The sequence below is a fragment of the Mobula birostris genome, chromosome 4 (genome assembly GCF_030028105.1).
Source record: "Mobula birostris isolate sMobBir1 chromosome 4, sMobBir1.hap1, whole genome shotgun sequence".
Lineage (NCBI taxonomy): Eukaryota > Metazoa > Chordata > Chondrichthyes > Myliobatiformes > Myliobatidae > Mobula > Mobula birostris.
Window position 1 is genome coordinate 19742657 of NC_092373.1, and position 17778 is coordinate 19760434.

The following is a 17778-nucleotide window of genomic DNA, read 5'->3' on the forward strand; positions in this document are numbered from 1 at the left end:
GGGAGACCTCCAAAGGCAAAAGCTGAAATGAAAGTAACTTTTCTACCCTGGGTTAGAGCTGGGAACTCTGAGGTCGTGTTTCAACCTTTGATATGGTACAGTATTATTATTTACATCACAGAAATAATCTTACAAGGCAAATTTTAGTGAAAGCATTTTGATTCCTAATTAATAGTGTGCATTTCACAGATTTAATTTTGGTATGAAGTGGTGTCAATGCTACTTGCAATGGTTTTGGGAGAAATGTGCAACGCTCTGAATGAACTCTGTAGGTCAAGCAGCATCTGTGGAGGAGATAGACAGTTGATGTTTCAGGTCAATTTAAATTGACTTAATTGGAAACTGGAAGCTAACCATACCAATCTGATATCAAATAGCCAATATTGTGTTGATGTAATCTTGTTTCTACAGGCTAATTAGAATGAATTTACTCGGTATTGTCAAGGATCTTTTCCATTTGTCCCACAATCGCTTTGATCCCCTATCATCAGGCAGGAGGTACCATAGCATTAGGCCAAGGAATGTTAAGATGGGAAACAGCTTCTTCCCCCAGACTGTGAGACTACTGAGCTCCCTGCCACCACCCAGGTCGAAGCACCAGGAGTGTTACACTGTGTACTTTTTAACTTGTCATAAATGCACTTTATGTTAAATGTCAGTCTTCTGGAATATATTTTATTTTTTGTTAGTTTATTTGTGGTAATATTACTGTTATGTGTGTTATGTTGTGCACTTGGTTCAGAGGAATGTTTGGCAGTATACATGTATATAGCTGAATGACAATACACTCCATCTTGAACTCATAATGACCACGGTTTTGTGTCTATTTCGGTGAAGTCTTTCTACAGTGAAGGCAAAGTTACATAAATATCAGCACAGCAACTGTAAAAGAAATAAACTTAGAACTTGACAAAGAATGCCATCATTGATACTAGGCTCTATGTCTGTGTGTGCGTACAAGTAAAACCATCACAACTCAACTAAAAACACAAGCATTTCAACACACCATTAACTCAAACATTTGGAAACATGTCTTTTATTCTATGAAATGATTACAATAACATTGCCTCAGTTGAAAAGAAATCAAAGAATAGTTTTGTAGTGCAGTTTTCTAAAAAAATTGTGCATGTGTAGCATCTATCAAGAATAGAAGCTAAATGAATATCGTATTTTACGTGTATCCTTCGAAATGGGTATATCTCAGAAGTTAGAAGGAAATAATTAATGCATCCAAAAATAAACCATAAAGTATGATAACTGCAAGGATGGAAAAGAGGAATTCAGATATTTGAGACACATTCTCTTAGTAATTGCATTAGTATCACTAACATTTTAAAAATGCAGGTTAAAATTAAGTGTCAAGATTTTTTTTGATTGGGATATATTTAAAAATTCTTAAGTCAGAATTGAATATATAACATTAGAGCTATTTGTAACTCATTCCAAAATTCAATAGACAAGGCAGTCAGTTCAAAAATATTATACTTGGGTAATATTGCATTGTGGTAAAGGAAAATAGTAATGTCTAGTCAGATCAACATATGTTGATCGTGAATAAAAGTCCTGTTGTCATTACTATCCACCTCAGAAATAGGGGACCAGAAGGCACCTGCGTTATCCACAGAAAAGTAGTTTTGAACATCTTTAATATTAAAAAAAGAATACTCCTGTGATAATGCTGCAAGAACTTAATGTGATCTTTATGGAGAAGAAAGCTCATGTTTTGGAATGAAAAGATTACCCAGTAATTTTGGAAATAAAGACATTCGCTGTTATATTGTATAAGTATGTAAAAGATTAGAATTATCTAAAGGAATTATTGACAAAAACGAGCAACACATGCTCCTTATGAAATCACAGCAGCTAACAAGTATCAGAACATATTAAAAGAAACTGTCACCTTTTATCCAGAGGTAAGGAAACTTGAAGCTACTACAATCTGATTGAACCAATGTTAATTTGCTGAGGCCTTGCAATCATTTCAAAATGTATAATTGATCTGCTGAGATGGTGACTTTCAGACTCTCAACAATCATTCTAACCAATCATTTCTAAAGTTGATTACATTTGTCTGTTGTTCCAGTGTTCACAGGAATGTTGCCAAGAAAACATTTCTTAAAGCTTAAATGTACTTTCAATTGATCCAAAGTTCAGCTGTGCTTAAACCTAGGAAGCTGAAAGCAAGCAAACCTTTAAATTGTATCACCATTAAAATCAAAGTATTACTGTCTTGGGAGGAGTTAGAAGATGATTTTCAGTGAAACTTATGTAAGCTGTACTTTTTTTTGTATAGCACTATGCTCCAACAGATTACAGGACAGTAATTTGTTAAAAATATTAAGAAAAAACAAATGAATAAAGTACACCCAAAGATTATATTCCAATTCAATCACTTCTGGAAGCAAATACCCAAACACTTCTGCTGTAGGTCCTTAATTGTGCAAAAGGATGCATCATTCCCATAATAACCATGTTGCCTACCTAATAAAAATGGACCATATTAATTTAGCATATCCATTCTGAATTTGTTTCTTCCCCACCCCCTACATCCTGCTTCCAAAAGACGATTCAAGCAGATGAAAGCAACAGATCGATTGTCTTAATCTTCCTACTTAAGGTAACAGAGTGATAAACTCCATTTGGTCAAATCCTCTACTTTTATATGGAGGATTCCTATGCAGATGAAGTTCAGTGACGTGATAAGCTTTGGAAAATCGAACCTAGAGACAGAATACAGGGTTAATGGCAGGTTTCTTAACAATGTGGAGGAACAGAGGGATATTGGGGCCACATCTATAGATTCTCAAAGTTGCTACATTAGTTGATAGGGTGGTGAAGAAGGTGTATGGTATGTTGGTTTCCATTAGTCAGGGGATCAAGCTCGAGGGCCACAAGGTAATGAAGCAGATCTATAAGTGTGGTTAGATCATACTTGGAATATTGTGTTCAGCTCTGGTTGTCTCATAGGAAGAATATGAAAGCTTTAGAGAGGATGCACAGGAGACCTGCCAGGATACTGCCTGGATTAGAGAGCATGTCTTATGATGAAAGGCTGAGCAAAATATGGCTGAGGGGTGACTTGGTAGAGCTGTACAGGATGATAGGGGACAGAGATAGACAGCCAGTGACATTTTCCCAGGGCACAAATAGCTAAAACAAGAGGACATAATTTTCAGGTGTTTGGAGGAAAGTATGGGAGGGATGTCAGGGTGGTTTTTGTTTATACACGGAGTGGTGGGTGTGGACTGTGCTACCAGAGCTGGTAGTAATAGAGGCAGATACATTAGGGACATTTAAGGGATTCTTAGAAAAATGGAGGGCCATGTGGGAGGGAAGGGTTAGATTAACGTTGTAGGTTTAAAGGTCAGCACATCATGGGCTGAAGGGCCTGCGCTGTGCTGTACTGTTCTATATTGAAATGTTGTTTGACAGGCTGAGTCCTTGCATTGTGGGCCGATGGGCTGGTACTGTTCTTCGTTTCATATAATATGACATCTCCCCTCAGTTGCAGAGATCAACTGCAAGGAGCAGTCACACAAAAATCAAGTCTAGTCAGCATCATCATCACAATAGGTGTAAACTATTTTCATTTTAACATTTTTATTAAGAATCTTAGCTTTCAAGATCATTTATATATGTACCATCTTGGCACATAGTACATACATATAATTGTCGAGGTAATTTACACAAACTTTGTTCAAACAGCTCAAATTAAAATTCTATTTTAATATACTTAAAGTTCTAAACTCCCTCACATACTGCAATTCCAAGTATTACCTTAACATAAAACTAGAGGCAACTTCTAAAGCATTTATTGGGAGTGTTCAGTAGAAAATCGGTTCTTTTCTACCTAATGACGTGACAATTTATTGATCTATAGTAAATGAAATCAGGCGCAGAAATTTAAAATCAAATCCAAAAAGAGCTGAGAATTTCAGTTGCTGCAATGCACCCTGATAGGGGCAAATACATACGGTATATCTGAAACAGTTGCCTGGATTGTTGGGTTGAAAGCAGAATATATAACAGGAAACCGTGAAAATTACATGATTAAAGCTTTTTTTTAAACAAAGGATCAGTCAGACCTTTAGCTACCTTAGTATACAAGTTGCTTACTTAGTGTTGAAGTCACTCTATACGATCTATGTAACTGGTCCAACCCAGCTACCTGGTAGTTTTGTGATCAATGCAACACTTTTCAAGGTTACCACGGTAACGATAAAACAGGCGGCAGTGACTCTGGGGAAACATTAGACTGCTCAGCTTTGATCTGTATTAGGTCACCGAGAATTAGCAGTTGGCAGCCCCTGCATTACATGAGAGCTGCATGTCACTCCAGAAGCCTCACAGTGAGAACCTGTGAAAGGTTTTTTTTAATTCTTAGAAAGTTTGCATTTATATATGTCGTGAAGTTGCAATACATTAAACTGTGGAAAAGCAAACTGAAATATTTCCCCAACTTTTAATTTTGACACATTGTTTTTGAAGGATGTGCAGATTTTGCATTTAAAAACAATCATCAAACTACTGCAAATGGCTCTCTGGCTCCTCCTCTCTTTCCTGTGCTGGCTTCAGGGTTTGCCTGTTGCACCTGAACTACTGTCTCTTCATTAATGCCATCCTCAGCTTCACTGCTGTCTCCTTCATCCTCATCATCGTACTCATATTCAGAGGACTCCACAGCTTCTGGGTGGGACTGAGATTCTGTCATGGTGCCAAAGGAGTGAGCACTGGTGGAGGCGAGTGAGGACCTTAGCAGGGGAGTGTTCTCGGAGGCATCGTCATTTTCTTCGTGGCTGCTGTCCACCTCATCACTGTCCGAATCAGACTCTCCCTGAGATGCCACCACCTTCTGTTTGCAGACGGGACAGGTTTTCTTTGTTCTCGTTAGCCACGGGTCCACACATTTGCAGTGATATGCTGGGAAAGGAAATGAAAGAGAACTGACAAACAATTGTATTAAATGGCATGCACTTTATACAATGCTATTTGGAATCTCTACAAAAACATCTCTATTCAGAATTGGAAGAAGACGGAAAACAGGAAGTTATTGAGCATGTACTGGGAAGATGTTGGAATCCAGCATTTGAGAAGTAATAGAACACAATCAAGCAAGTTCAACACGTACTTTTATGAAAAGCAAAACAATGACAAATTCAACCAGGTTTTCGACAATGCAACAAAATGGGCCGATAATGGCAAAGCAGTCGATACAATGTACTTGCATTTCCAAAAGACATCTGATAACATGCCACATGAAAAGTCAATGTTTTAAAATTAAAGAGAATGGGCTTCACTAATTTGTTTTTCTCCTCATATAAATCAGGACATAGAAGAGGAGTTGCTATTCACATCACAAACAAGCTAAATTTTGAAGTATTCGAAATGGGAGATAAGGAGGGCAGATATATTCTGGTAAGGGGGAATATAGACGGAAATCCAGTTACTTTTATTGAATATATACACACCCCCAGGAAGTGGTATTAGTTTCTTCCAGAAAATTACTAATATTATGGTAATGGAAACAGAATGTCTCTTGATATGTGGGGGAGACTTAAATTTACAATTACAACCAAAGTTAGACTCTTCCAGTGGAAAACTTATGAAACAAAGTCCTTACATAAGAAAGTTAACACTCTTTTTGTGGATGTTGGTCTAATTGATATATGGAGCGACCTTTTCCCCGACAGAAGGGATTATACTCATTATTCTGTCCCCCCATTCCGTATGTACAAGAATAGGCTATTTCATAACATTTCGAAAAGATAAAGACAAAATAAACACCTGTGGAATTGGGGCAATAGATGTAAGTGACCATGCACCTATACATTTATCTGTTGATTTTGACCTACAACCAAAGAATACTATCTGGAAACTAAATTCAAGTCTACTCAATGATTCCTATTTTAAGGAACAAATTAAAAAAGAAATTGGTCTTTACTTAGAATTCAATGATAATGGAGAGGTTTCACCTCCCATTCTTTGGGATACTCTGGAAACCGTCTTAAGAGGGAAAATTATAGCGTTATCTTCATATAAGAAAAAAATAAGGAATAAAACATTAGAGGAATTACAAAATAAGCTGAAGGAACTAGCAAAAAACAAATTGAGTTTGGCACAGGATACACTAGAGGAAATTTAAAAAATTAGGAATGAAATGAATAGTATGGTGACACAAGAAATTAGTAAAAAGTTAATGTTTCTGAAACAGAGACACTATGAAGGTGGATCTAAATCTATGAAAATTCTGGCATGGAAACTGAAAAAAAAATAGCAGAAAATACAATTCATAGAATTAGAGATCCAAGAACAAAAGTGATAAAAAAAATAAGCTAAGTGAAATTCAAGAAGCTTTTGAAATGTTTTACGAAACTCTATATTTCAAAGCTCCAGGGGGAAGCATAGCCCGGATTGACACCTTCCTGAATTCTTTAGAGTTACCCATTTTAAGCAAAGAACAAAATAGAAAGATGACTGCGGACATAACTGAAGCTGAACTAAAAATGGCAATTAGTAGGCTTAAATTAAGCAAGTCACCAGGATCAGAGGGATATACGGCAGAGTGGCATACAGAGTTTAGAAATGGGTTAATTCCTGTTTTGCGCCCCGCACTGAACTGGGTTCTAAGAAAGGCGCAAATGCCACCCAGCTGGAAGGAGGCGATAATCTCAGCTATACCGAAAGAAGGCAAGGATAAAATGGAATGTGGGTCATTTAGACCAATATCTGTTCTTAATGTGGATTATAGATTATTTACCTCCATCATGGCCAAACGATTAGAAGAGTTTCTACCCACACTGATACATAATGATCAGACAGGTTTTATACAACAATGCCGAACACTAGACAATATACGAAGGACACTTCACATTATGGATCATATAAAAAAAATGAAATTGAAGCAATAGTGATAAGCGTGGACGCTGAAAAGTCATTTGATTCAGTTAATTGGAATTTTCTTTACAGAGTTTTACATAGATTTGGTCTACATGACAATTAAAACTATACAGGCACTATATGACAATCCTACTGATAGGATTAAAATCAATGGATATTTATCTAATAGATTTACCCCAGAAAGGGGCACGAGACAGGGTTGTGCATGGTCACCGCTACTCTTCGCATTGTATCTGGAACCATCAGCTCAACACATCAGACAAAATGAAGATATCAGGGTAATTACTATTAAAGGAACAGAGCATAAATTGGCCTGTTATGCAGATGATATTTTGATCTATCTAGGGCAACCAACATACTCTTTACCTAAATTGATGTAATCCTTTGAACAATATGGCCAACTATCAGGATACAAGATCAACATAGATAAAACCCAACTACTTTCATATAACTAGAGCCCACCAAGAAAAATTGAAAGTAAATATTCTTGGGCATGGCAAACAGAGTCTGTCAAATATTTGGGCATCATTACGCCAAACGATTTCGCAAAATTATCAGAATGCAATTATCAGCCTATATATAAAAAATTATGGAAGATATAACAAGATGGAACCTCATTCTTCTTCTTGGTCTCAGTTCAAGGATTGAATGAATCTATTAAACTGAATATAATGCCCACACTACTATATCTCTTTCAGACCCTACCAAGAGAGATTAACCAAAGTCAATTCAATGAATGGAACAAGATGCTATCAAGATATATATGGCAAGGTAAAAGGCCTAGAGTTCATCTCAAAACTTTGCAATTAGCCAAGGAAAAGGGGGGATAGGGCCTACCTTCTCTTAGAGATTATTACTTTGCAGCACAGTTGAGAGCTGTGATATGCTGGTGCAACCCATCATGCGACGCTCAATGGAAAAACATTGAGGAGAGGATACTTTCCATCCCCATACAGGCAATTTTGGCTAATAACAACCTACAAAATTACATAAATACTATTGATAACCCATGGGTGAAATGGACTCTTAAAATATGGAAAACTAATATAAAAGAATATAAACTAGAGGGAGCAATTCTTAAGTGGTGTGTATATGACTTGGATTTTACGCCGAATAAACTGGATGCTAGATTTAAGGACTGCTCACAACAGGCTGGAAGAACTCGGCAGATCAGGCAGCATCCGTGGAAACGAGTCGATGTTTCGGGCCGGAACCCTTGGTCAGGACTGAAGAGGGAAGGGGCAGAGGCCCTGTAAAGAAGGTGGAGGCAGGGTGGGATTGGACAGCTAAAGGAATAACAGCTATTTGCAATATAATGAAAGAAGGAACACTGTTCAGTATTGAAATGCTCAAAGAGAAACACTTATTAGCAAAACAAGACTATTTACAGATGCAACAGTAGGTTAATAGGACCGTTAAAAATGTAACCAAGGCAAGTACATATTTGATAGAGCTATTTAGAGAAGTATATAATTCAGACAATGGTAGTAGAATCATTTCAAGTGTGTATAAGGGTTTGTCAAATCTTAAAACACATTCGACTTCATACATTAAAACAAAATGGGAGAAGGAAGGAGGGATAATAATATGAGGAAGACTGGACAATAATATGGAGGTATCAATGGAAGTGTACCAGTTCACAGAAATGGAGGGAGTTCAGGTGGAAAAACTTGATAAGGTATTTTATTACACCCTCTCAGAAATTCCACTATGATAGTAACCTCCCTGTTTGCTGGAGAAATTGTGGAAATCAAAATGCAAACTGTTATCATATTTTCTGGGAATGCCCCGTTATCAAAGACTGTTGGAGTGGGATACAAAATGCCCTACAAGACATCTTTAAATGTGAAATACCCTTAGAGAGTAAGACCATATATTTTGGGTATATACCTCAAGAATGGTTTAAAAGAGATAAATATTTAATGAATATACTGCTGATGGCTGGTAAAAAGACCCTTACCAGGAAATGGTTATCACAGGAGAGCCCAACTGCAAATGTACGGATGGAAATTACAATGGACATTTACAAAATGGGGAAGATAACAGAATCTGTTAATCATAAACAGTTGAGGCCAGTTCATTGGCTATATTTAAGAGGGAGTTAGATATGGCCCTTGTGGCTACAGGGGTCAGGGGGTATGGAGGGAAGGTTGGGGTGGGGTTCTGAGTTGGATGATCAGCCATGATCATAATAAATGGCGGTGCAGGCTCGAAGGGCTGAATGGCCTACTCCTGCACCTATTTTCTATGTTTCTATAAGTTGGAACAATTTGATTCATACTGGGAAAAATGGTTTAACTACATAACACCTCAGAGGCCTGATTTTATTCTCACAAGTCAATGAATATGTTGTAAAAAAAAAGATCACTCCCTACTTTGTACATAGTTTTCTTCTTTTGATTGTTCTTTCTTTCCTCTCCTTTCTATAAGTGTATACCTCAGATAAATATTATGTGGAAATTTGTGACAAATATGACTATATGATATATGATATATATGTACAGTATCTAAAATACATCTTATGGAAATGTTTGTTTGATGATCTTTGATAAAAATAAATTACAAAAGAAAAGTCGATGTTTTAGAGCTCATGGCATTTTGGATAATGTACCAGCATTGATAAGGGAAAGGATAAACAAATGAAAACACAGGAGCAGGATAAGGTCATCATGCTTATAAATTACAGGCTAGCCTCAGGGTCTGTCATCCTAACATTTCATAATATATAATAATTTATATAAGATTAAAGATCAGCTTTATTAGTCACATGTACATTGAAACAAAGTTCAAAGTAAATGTATTATCAAAGTACATGTATACCACCATATACAAATCTGAGATTCATGGTGGATACTGCTTTCCTGTGACAGTGTTTCATGTATATGTGCTCAATTGTGGGGCAGGGGTAGGGCTCTACCCGTGAGGGACTGGGCCACATACTACTTTTTGTAAGATTTTCCGTTCAAGGGCACTGGCATTTCCATACCAGGCTGTGAGGCAACCAGTCAATATGGTCACACCACATATTTATAGAAGTATGTCAAAGTTTTAGATGTCATGCCGAATTTTCGCAAACTCCTTAGGAATTAGAGACAGTGCCAAGTTTCCTGTGTAATTGTACTTACGTACTGGGCCCAGGACAGGTCTTTGAAACGATTACACCAAGGAATTTAAAGCTGCTGACCCGCAGCACCGCTGGTCCTGCAGTGAGGACTGGCTCATTGACCGCTAGTGTCCTCCTCCTGAAGTCAACATTTAGCTCCTTGGTCTTGCTGGCATTGAGTAAGAGGTTGTTGTTGTCACACCACTCAGCCAGATTTTCAATCTCCCTCATGTGATTCATCCCCATTTTTGAATTGGCTTATGACAGTCACATATTCAGCAAACTTCAATATGGCATTGGAGCTGTGCTTAGCTGCACAGTCATAAGTGTAAAGCGAGTAGAGCAGGGGGCTAAGCACACAGCATTGTGGAACACCTGCGCTGAGGGAGATTATAGAGGAGACATTGTTGCCGATCTGAACTGACTGGGGTCTGCAAGTGAGGAAACTGACACAAGGAGGTATTGAGGCCAAGGTCTTTGAGCGTACTGATTAGTGTTGAGGGGATGATTGTATTGAATGCTGAGCGGTAGTCAATAAAAAGCATCCTGATGTATGCATCTTTGCTGTGCAGATGTTCTAGGGTTGAGTCAAGAGCCAAGGAGATGGCATCTGTTGCGGACCTGTTGCTCCAGTAGGCAAACTGAAGTGGATCTAAGTCGCTTCTCGGGCAGGAGTTGAAATGTTTCACGACCAACACAGTCCAAGGATGTGTAACTGTCAGCATGCTTCTGGCACCAACATAACAGGTCCACAACTCACCAACTCTAAAGTGGGATTAGGAATGTGGGAGGAAACCGGAGGAACCCCAGTCACAGTCACTCGGAGAACATACAAACTACTTACAGACAGCAGTAGGAGTTGAACCCTGACTGTTAGTACCATAAAGTGTTACACTAGCCGCTAGGCTACCATGCTGCTACATATGCTGCTAGGTAGTGGCACAGTAGCACAGTGCCTAATGTCAGCCAAATTTGTTTGTGCTACATATGTATGTGGTACAGCAGGTTTTGGGGCAGGTAACGCACCGACAAAGGGAATATGCATAGACGAAGGGAGTAGGTAAAGGTTTAGCAAATGTAGTATGATATTAGGAATGCAAGGTTATCCAGTTCAGTGAGAATAACAAACAGATGCTGAATTGAATATTCAGATGGACAGTGTGTGTACAGTTTTGTAGCAGAGATGGATCGGGATGTGCTCACAGAGCAAGAAATTAAGAAGCCAAATGGAACAGTGGAAAGCTTAAAAAAAACTGTAGGAGCTGGCAACCTACGGACCTTATTTCAGATTAAGACATAGGAACAGACTCAATGGACGGAATGGCCTAATTCTGCTCCTATGTTTTAATCTGAAATAAAACTACTGGAATCGCTCAGCATATGTGGAAAGAAACGGGAACTGCATCTGAAACACTAAATGGAATAAGAGAGATATTCACTGAGACAGGCCCTTCAGCAACTGTCAACGCTTACTTACTAATTCTATATCAATCTCAGTGTTTTACTCTCATTAACTTGTGCCACTCGGGGAAGTTCACCTTGGACAATTAATCTACCAACCCGCACGACTTTGGATGTGGCAGGAAACCTCAGTGCCTTGAGGACACCCACGATGTCACAGGGAGAAGGTGTCAACTCCACACGGAGAGCACTTGAGGTATGGATTGAACCTGGGATAGACATATTATAATCCTATCCATTGGAGGTAGGTCACAAAAGGTTCACTAGACTGATTCCTGTGATGAATGTGTTTGATTTATGAAGAAATCTTGAGCAAGTTGTGCATGGGCTCATTGGAATTTAAAAAGAAAGAGAGACTTATCAGTTAAGATTCTTGACATGGCACTGATGGGATACTTCGTCATTGGAGAACGTAGAACTAGATGGCATGCTCTCAGAGTAAAGGGGTCAGTACAACATTGTAAGTATATGCTGTAATGTTGTATGTTCTATGTCTGAGGTGAAGATCATCCGCTCCCCTCGGGATTAATGAACGAGTAGAATTCTTACTTCATGCAGCCATAATGCTGACATTAAGTATGTTCAAGGCCCAGAGTGTCTAGGTGTGATGGAAGTGTTCTATCTCTACCACCCCCTCACACAGTCAGTTTCTAATTCAGCACCCACTGGGTAAAAACATTTTCCTCCAATCCCTTCTGATCATTCTATAATCAAATCTAATCCATACCCTTGTTTTGTTTTACCCCTTTGACCAGCAAAATGTGTCCTTCCCATTAACACCATCTAGGCTTCCCCATTTTATGACTTAAGTACCCTCTCAGCTTCTTGCGTTCCAAAGTAAACAACCCTAGCCTGTCTAATCCCATGCCACAAAAGATTTTCAGTCTTCCTATCCTCCTATGTTACTCCTCTTTAAATTGGTGACCAGACCTTTACAACTATGACCTTATTAGCATATAACATTCTACCATGACTACCCTGCTCTTATATTCTATGCCTCAGCCAATAAAGAAAACCTCATGATTGATTTTTTCTGCTAAATCCAACAAACTGTGGACACTCCAAGGACTTTCTCTTCCTCCACGACATGATCTCCTCACTTCTTGTATATACCCATGCCTTGTTGAATCTTCCCAAATCCTTTGCCACAAACTGCTGAAATCTGTCACTTTCCCTTTGACCAAATCACCTCCACTCAGTGGTCACTTTATTAAGTGCACCTGCTTGTTAACACAAATATCTAATCAGCCAATCATATGGCAGGAACTCGGTGCATAAAAGAATGCAGGCAGGCTCAAGAGGTTCGATTGTTGTTCACACCAAACATCAGAACATGGAAGAAATGTTATAGAACATAGAAGAGTACAGCACAGGAGCAGGCCATTTGGCCCAAAATGTTGTGCTGAGCCAGCTAAAAAGCAAATCAAAAACACCCAAACAGTAATCCCTCCAACCTACTCCATCTTCTTTACATCCACATGCCTATCCAAACATCCCTTAAGATCCTCTGATGTATTTGCCTCTACCACCATACCAGGCAGTGCATTCTATGTATCCATTACTCTGAGTTAAAAAAGCTTACCCCTCACATCCCCCTTGAACCTACCCCCCTCACCTCTAATCCACATCCTCTGCTATTAGACATTTCAATCTTGGGAAACAGATATCCTGTCCACTTCGTCTACGCCTCTCACAATCCTGTGAACCTCTATCAGATCTCCCCTCAGCCTCCAACCCTCTGGATAAAACAACCCAAGTTTATCCAGCCTCTCGTGATAGCCCATGCCCTCTAAACCAGGCAGCATCCTGGTGAACCTCTTCCGCACCCTCTTCAAAGCCTTCCTATGGTGGGGCAACCAGAAATGTATGCAATTCTCCAGATGTGGCCTAACCAGAGTTTTATGAAGTTGCAACATAACCTCTTGACTTTGAACTCAAAGCCTCGACTAATAAAAGCAAGCATTCCATAAGCCTCCTTAACCACCTTATTGATCTGTGTAGCCACTTGCAAGCAGCTATGAACTTTTATCCCAAGATCTCTCTGTTTGCCCTTAACAGTGCAATGCTTACTTGAATTTGCCCTACTGAGGTGCAACACCTCACATTTATCTGGGTAAAACTCCACCTGCCATCTCTCAGCCTATTCCTCCAACTGATCTATATTGCACTGTATTCATTGCCCGTTTGCAGTATCCACAACTCCACCAATCTTGGTATCATCATCAAAGTTACTAACCCATCCATGTACATTCTCATCCAGATCATTTATATACAATACAAACAGCAGAGGACCCAGCGCAGATCCCTGCGGAACTGCACAAATTACAAACCTTCAGCTCACTTCAACCACTACCCTGTCTTCTATAGGCAAGCCAGTTCTGAATCCAAACAGACAATTTGCTGCAGATTCCATGCATCTTAATCTTCTGGATTAGCTTCCCTTGAGGGACTTTGTCAAATGCCTTATTAAAATCCATAGTGACAACATTCATTGCCCTACCCTCGTCACTCTCTCTTGTCACTGTCAAAAAACACAATGAAGTTGGTCAAGCATGGCCTGTCACGCATAAAGCCATGCTGGCTTTCCCTAATTAAGCCATGGATTTCCACATGCTGTTACATCCTATCCCTAAGAATTTTCTCCACCCATTTCCCTACAACTGACATGAGACTCACTGGTCTATAATTCCCAAGATTTTCCTGTGTTCCCTTCTTAAATAGGGGTACAACATTAGCCACTCACCAGCCTTCTGTGACCTCACCTGTGGCTAGGGAGGACACAAGGGCCCAGCATCTCATCTCCTTCAATAACCTGGGATAAATCCCATCAGGTCATGGGGACTTATCCACCTTAATACCCATTAGAAAGCCTAACACTTCCTCTTCTTTGACCTCTAAATACCCTAATATATCTAAGTGATTCTGACCATTGAATAATTGTTGGTTTCAGATGGGGTGGTTTGAGTATCTCAGAAACTGATCTCTTGGAATTTTCACACACAACAGTCTCTAGAGTTTACAGAAAATGATTTGAGAACAAAAAAAACCATCCAGTTTGTGGCAGTTCTGTGCATGAAAATGCCTTGTTAATGAGAAAGGTCAGAGGAGAATGCCCACACTGGTTCAAGTTGACAGGAAGGCGACAATAACTCAAACGACTACGTTATAAACATTATAAAAGTGGTGTGCAGAATACACATGCCAAACCCTGAAGTGGATGGACTACAGCAGCAGAAGATCACGAACGTACACTCAGTGGCCACTTTGCAGGAGTTATTTGGAATCATCTGCAAACTTTTCTATCTGCTAGATTTAGGTCTAAAAATCATTATTGTTACAGAAAACAAGGGCACTTGAGAAACTCCACTGGTCACAAGTTAGTTATGACCTTTTGCTTCCTCCCACTGAGCCAATTTTGGATCCTGTAAGCCCTTACCTTTTGGTGATCAGCAGCCTTGTCCAAAACCTCACTAAATTCCAACTAAACCACATCAATCCTAATTACCTCAAGTTCAATTTTATCAGACAGCCACTCTCCCCAATAAAGCTTTGTTGACTGTAGCAACAAACAGTCTGCTGGAGAAACTCAGTAGGCCAAGCAGTTTTGTGAGGGTGAAGGAAATGTTGTTGTTTCAGGTTGTGTTGCTGACTGCTGTGGATTAATTCAAACTTTCCTAAACAGAAGTTTATATTGTCCCTTAGAATGAATGCCAATAATTTGTCTAGTACACTAACTGGTTTGTAAATAATTTGTTTACCCTTTTTGTTGAGCAATAATATGATGTTATCATTCCACCAGTTCTGTAGCAACCAGGCACCAGAGAAGACTTTATAAAAGTAATCAAGGACTCCACAATTTCCTTCAGTAATTTGGAATAACTACTAAGATTTAAGCAATTTCCCATCTCCATTTCTTAACACAAGCTTACACCCTCTGGTTCTAGAATCTCCCAAAGAAACAGCCTCTTGATATTCACCCTATCAATCTCTCATTTAATCTTGCTTTTCTGAAAAAATTACTTCTCCTTTAAAACTGTATTGCATGGGTCTGCTTTATAAATCATAGATTTAAAACTCTGTCAGAAATAGTCAGTGATTCAAAGGGATGAGTATAAAAATCAATCACATAGCAGCAACTCAATGCATAGAAGTATTCAGGCATTCTCAAGAGGTTCAGACCAAACATTAGAATAGAGAACAAATGTGATCTAAGTGACTGACTGTGGAATGATTGTTAGTGCCAGACAGGGTGGGTTTGAGTATCTCACAAACTGCTGATCTCCTTGCATTTTCACACACAACATTCTCTAGTCTAGAGTTTACAGAAAATGGTGTGGAAAACAAAAAACATCCAGTCAGCAGCAGCTCTGTGGGTGAAAATGCCTTCTTAATGAGAGGTCAGAGGAGAATGGCCAAAGTGGACAAGCTGACAGGAAGGCAACAGTAACTCAAATAACTAGTGGTGTGCAGAGAGCTTCTCCGAACACAAAACTGTGAGCTTCAAAGTGGATGTGCTACAGCAGCAGAAGACTACAAACATACATTCAGTGGCTACTTTATTAGGTAGAGGAAGTGGCTACTGATAGCGTATGGTTGGTGTAACACTGTTATAGCGCCAGTGAACCCGGTTCAATTCTGTCGTTATCTGTAAGGAGTTTGTACATTCTGCCCATGACTGCGTGGATTTCCTCCAGATGCTCTAGTTTCCACCCACATTCCAAAGAGGTATGGGTTGCTATGTTAATTGGTCACATGGGGGTAATTGGGTTGTGTGGGCTCATTGGGCCAGAATGGCCTGTCACCCCGATGCATCTCTCATATAATAAGCTGGTAATTTAAATTTTTTTCTCATATTCTGATGAGCGTCGAAGTGAATGAAGAATTTTCTGGTGAGAAGGCGAATCAAATATTTAGAATTTTACTTGCTTGTTACCAGATTGGGAAATATTCGCTTACCATGTGAACAAGGCAGGATGCGAAGCTTGTCACCTTCTTCATATTCATCCAGACAAATTGCACATACCTCATATTCATCCCCTGCAGAAACAAAGGAATAGTCATACTTTAGCTATTCTAATGACCACACACTCTTACACAAGACTAACCGGACATAAAACACTGTGACAAATGCTCTGTAGAATGAAAAAATACACAATTTTAAAGTTCAAAGTAAACTCATTATCAAAAAAAGTCACCATATACTACCCTGCGATTCATTCACAATAATGCAGAACAGAAATAAAATAGAATCAATGAAAAACTACACTAAGTCTGACAAACAACCAATGTACAAAAAAAAGACAAATTGTGCAAATATTAAAAAGAAACAACATAATAAATAACAGAGTATGAGTTGTAGAGTCCTTGAAAGTGAGTCCATAGCTTGTGGAATCAGTTTAGTGTTGGGGTGACTGAAGTTGTCCATGCTGGTTCAGGAGCCTGATGGTTGAGGGGTAATAACTGTTCCTGAACCTGGTGGTGTGGGATCCAAGGCTCTCAAACCTCCTTCCCAATGGGAGTATCGAGAACACAGTGTGGCCTGGATTGTGTGTGTGTGTGCACGCGTGTGCGTGTGTGTGTTCTTGTTGATGGATGCTGCTTTCTTGTGGCAGCACTCCTTGCAGGTGTGCTCAATGGTGGGGAAGGCTTTTCCTGCGATGGCCTGGGTTGTTTCCCTTTTGGTTTGTAGGTTTTGACTAACATGTGAGTGGCAGTCTGCCCCTCCAGCACAGAGCTTACCCAGAACCCACCAAACAGAACCAGGCAGCACAATGTTAACTTTCAATGCTTAGGACAAAGAGTTACAAGCTTTTGGTGTGGAGTTCCTTGCATGTGTGCAGTGAAATACTCATTCAGGTGAACACATGGGTCAGCCACACTTATGGCCTTACAACAGTACAGCACAACACAAGTCCTTCAGCCCATGATGTTGTGCTGGACCCTTTAACCTACTCTATGATCAATATAACTGTTCCTTCCTACATAGCTCTCAATTTTCTGTCATTCAAATGCCTATCCAAATCTCTTAAAGTGCCCCTAATGTATCTGGCTCTACCACCATCCATGGCAGCAAGCTCCATGCATCCACCACTATCTGTGTAAAAAATACCCTCCCTATACTTTCCTCCAAGCACCTTAAAAGTACGCCCCCTTTTCTTAGGCATTCCCACCCTGGCTGCCTACTCTGCCTATGCCTCTTATAATCTTGTAAACCTCTATAAAGTCACCTCTCATCCTCCTCCACTGCAAAGAGAAACACTCTAGCTCTATAAAAACCATGGCCCTATATAATGTTTGATGTTTTAGAATGTTTCTCC

At 39.4% G+C, this 17778-nt stretch overlaps 1 protein-coding gene across 4 annotated transcripts in view; it reads right to left on the reverse strand.

The window, feature by feature from the left end:
• Positions 1 to 3583: 3583 nt before the first annotated feature.
• rnf13 (ring finger protein 13) overlaps positions 3584 to 17778 on the reverse strand; it is a 264442-nt gene continuing 250247 nt past the window's right edge. For all 4 annotated transcript variants that reach the window (XM_072254984.1, XM_072254985.1, XM_072254986.1 and 1 more), the window contains 2 exons: positions 16418 to 16498; positions 3584 to 4920 (listed from right to left, as the gene is read on the reverse strand). In XM_072254984.1, the coding sequence (XP_072111085.1) occupies positions 4520 to 4920; positions 16418 to 16498 (482 nt within the window). In that variant the 3' untranslated portion in view covers positions 3584 to 4519. The remainder of the gene's footprint in view (positions 4921 to 16417; positions 16499 to 17778) is intronic.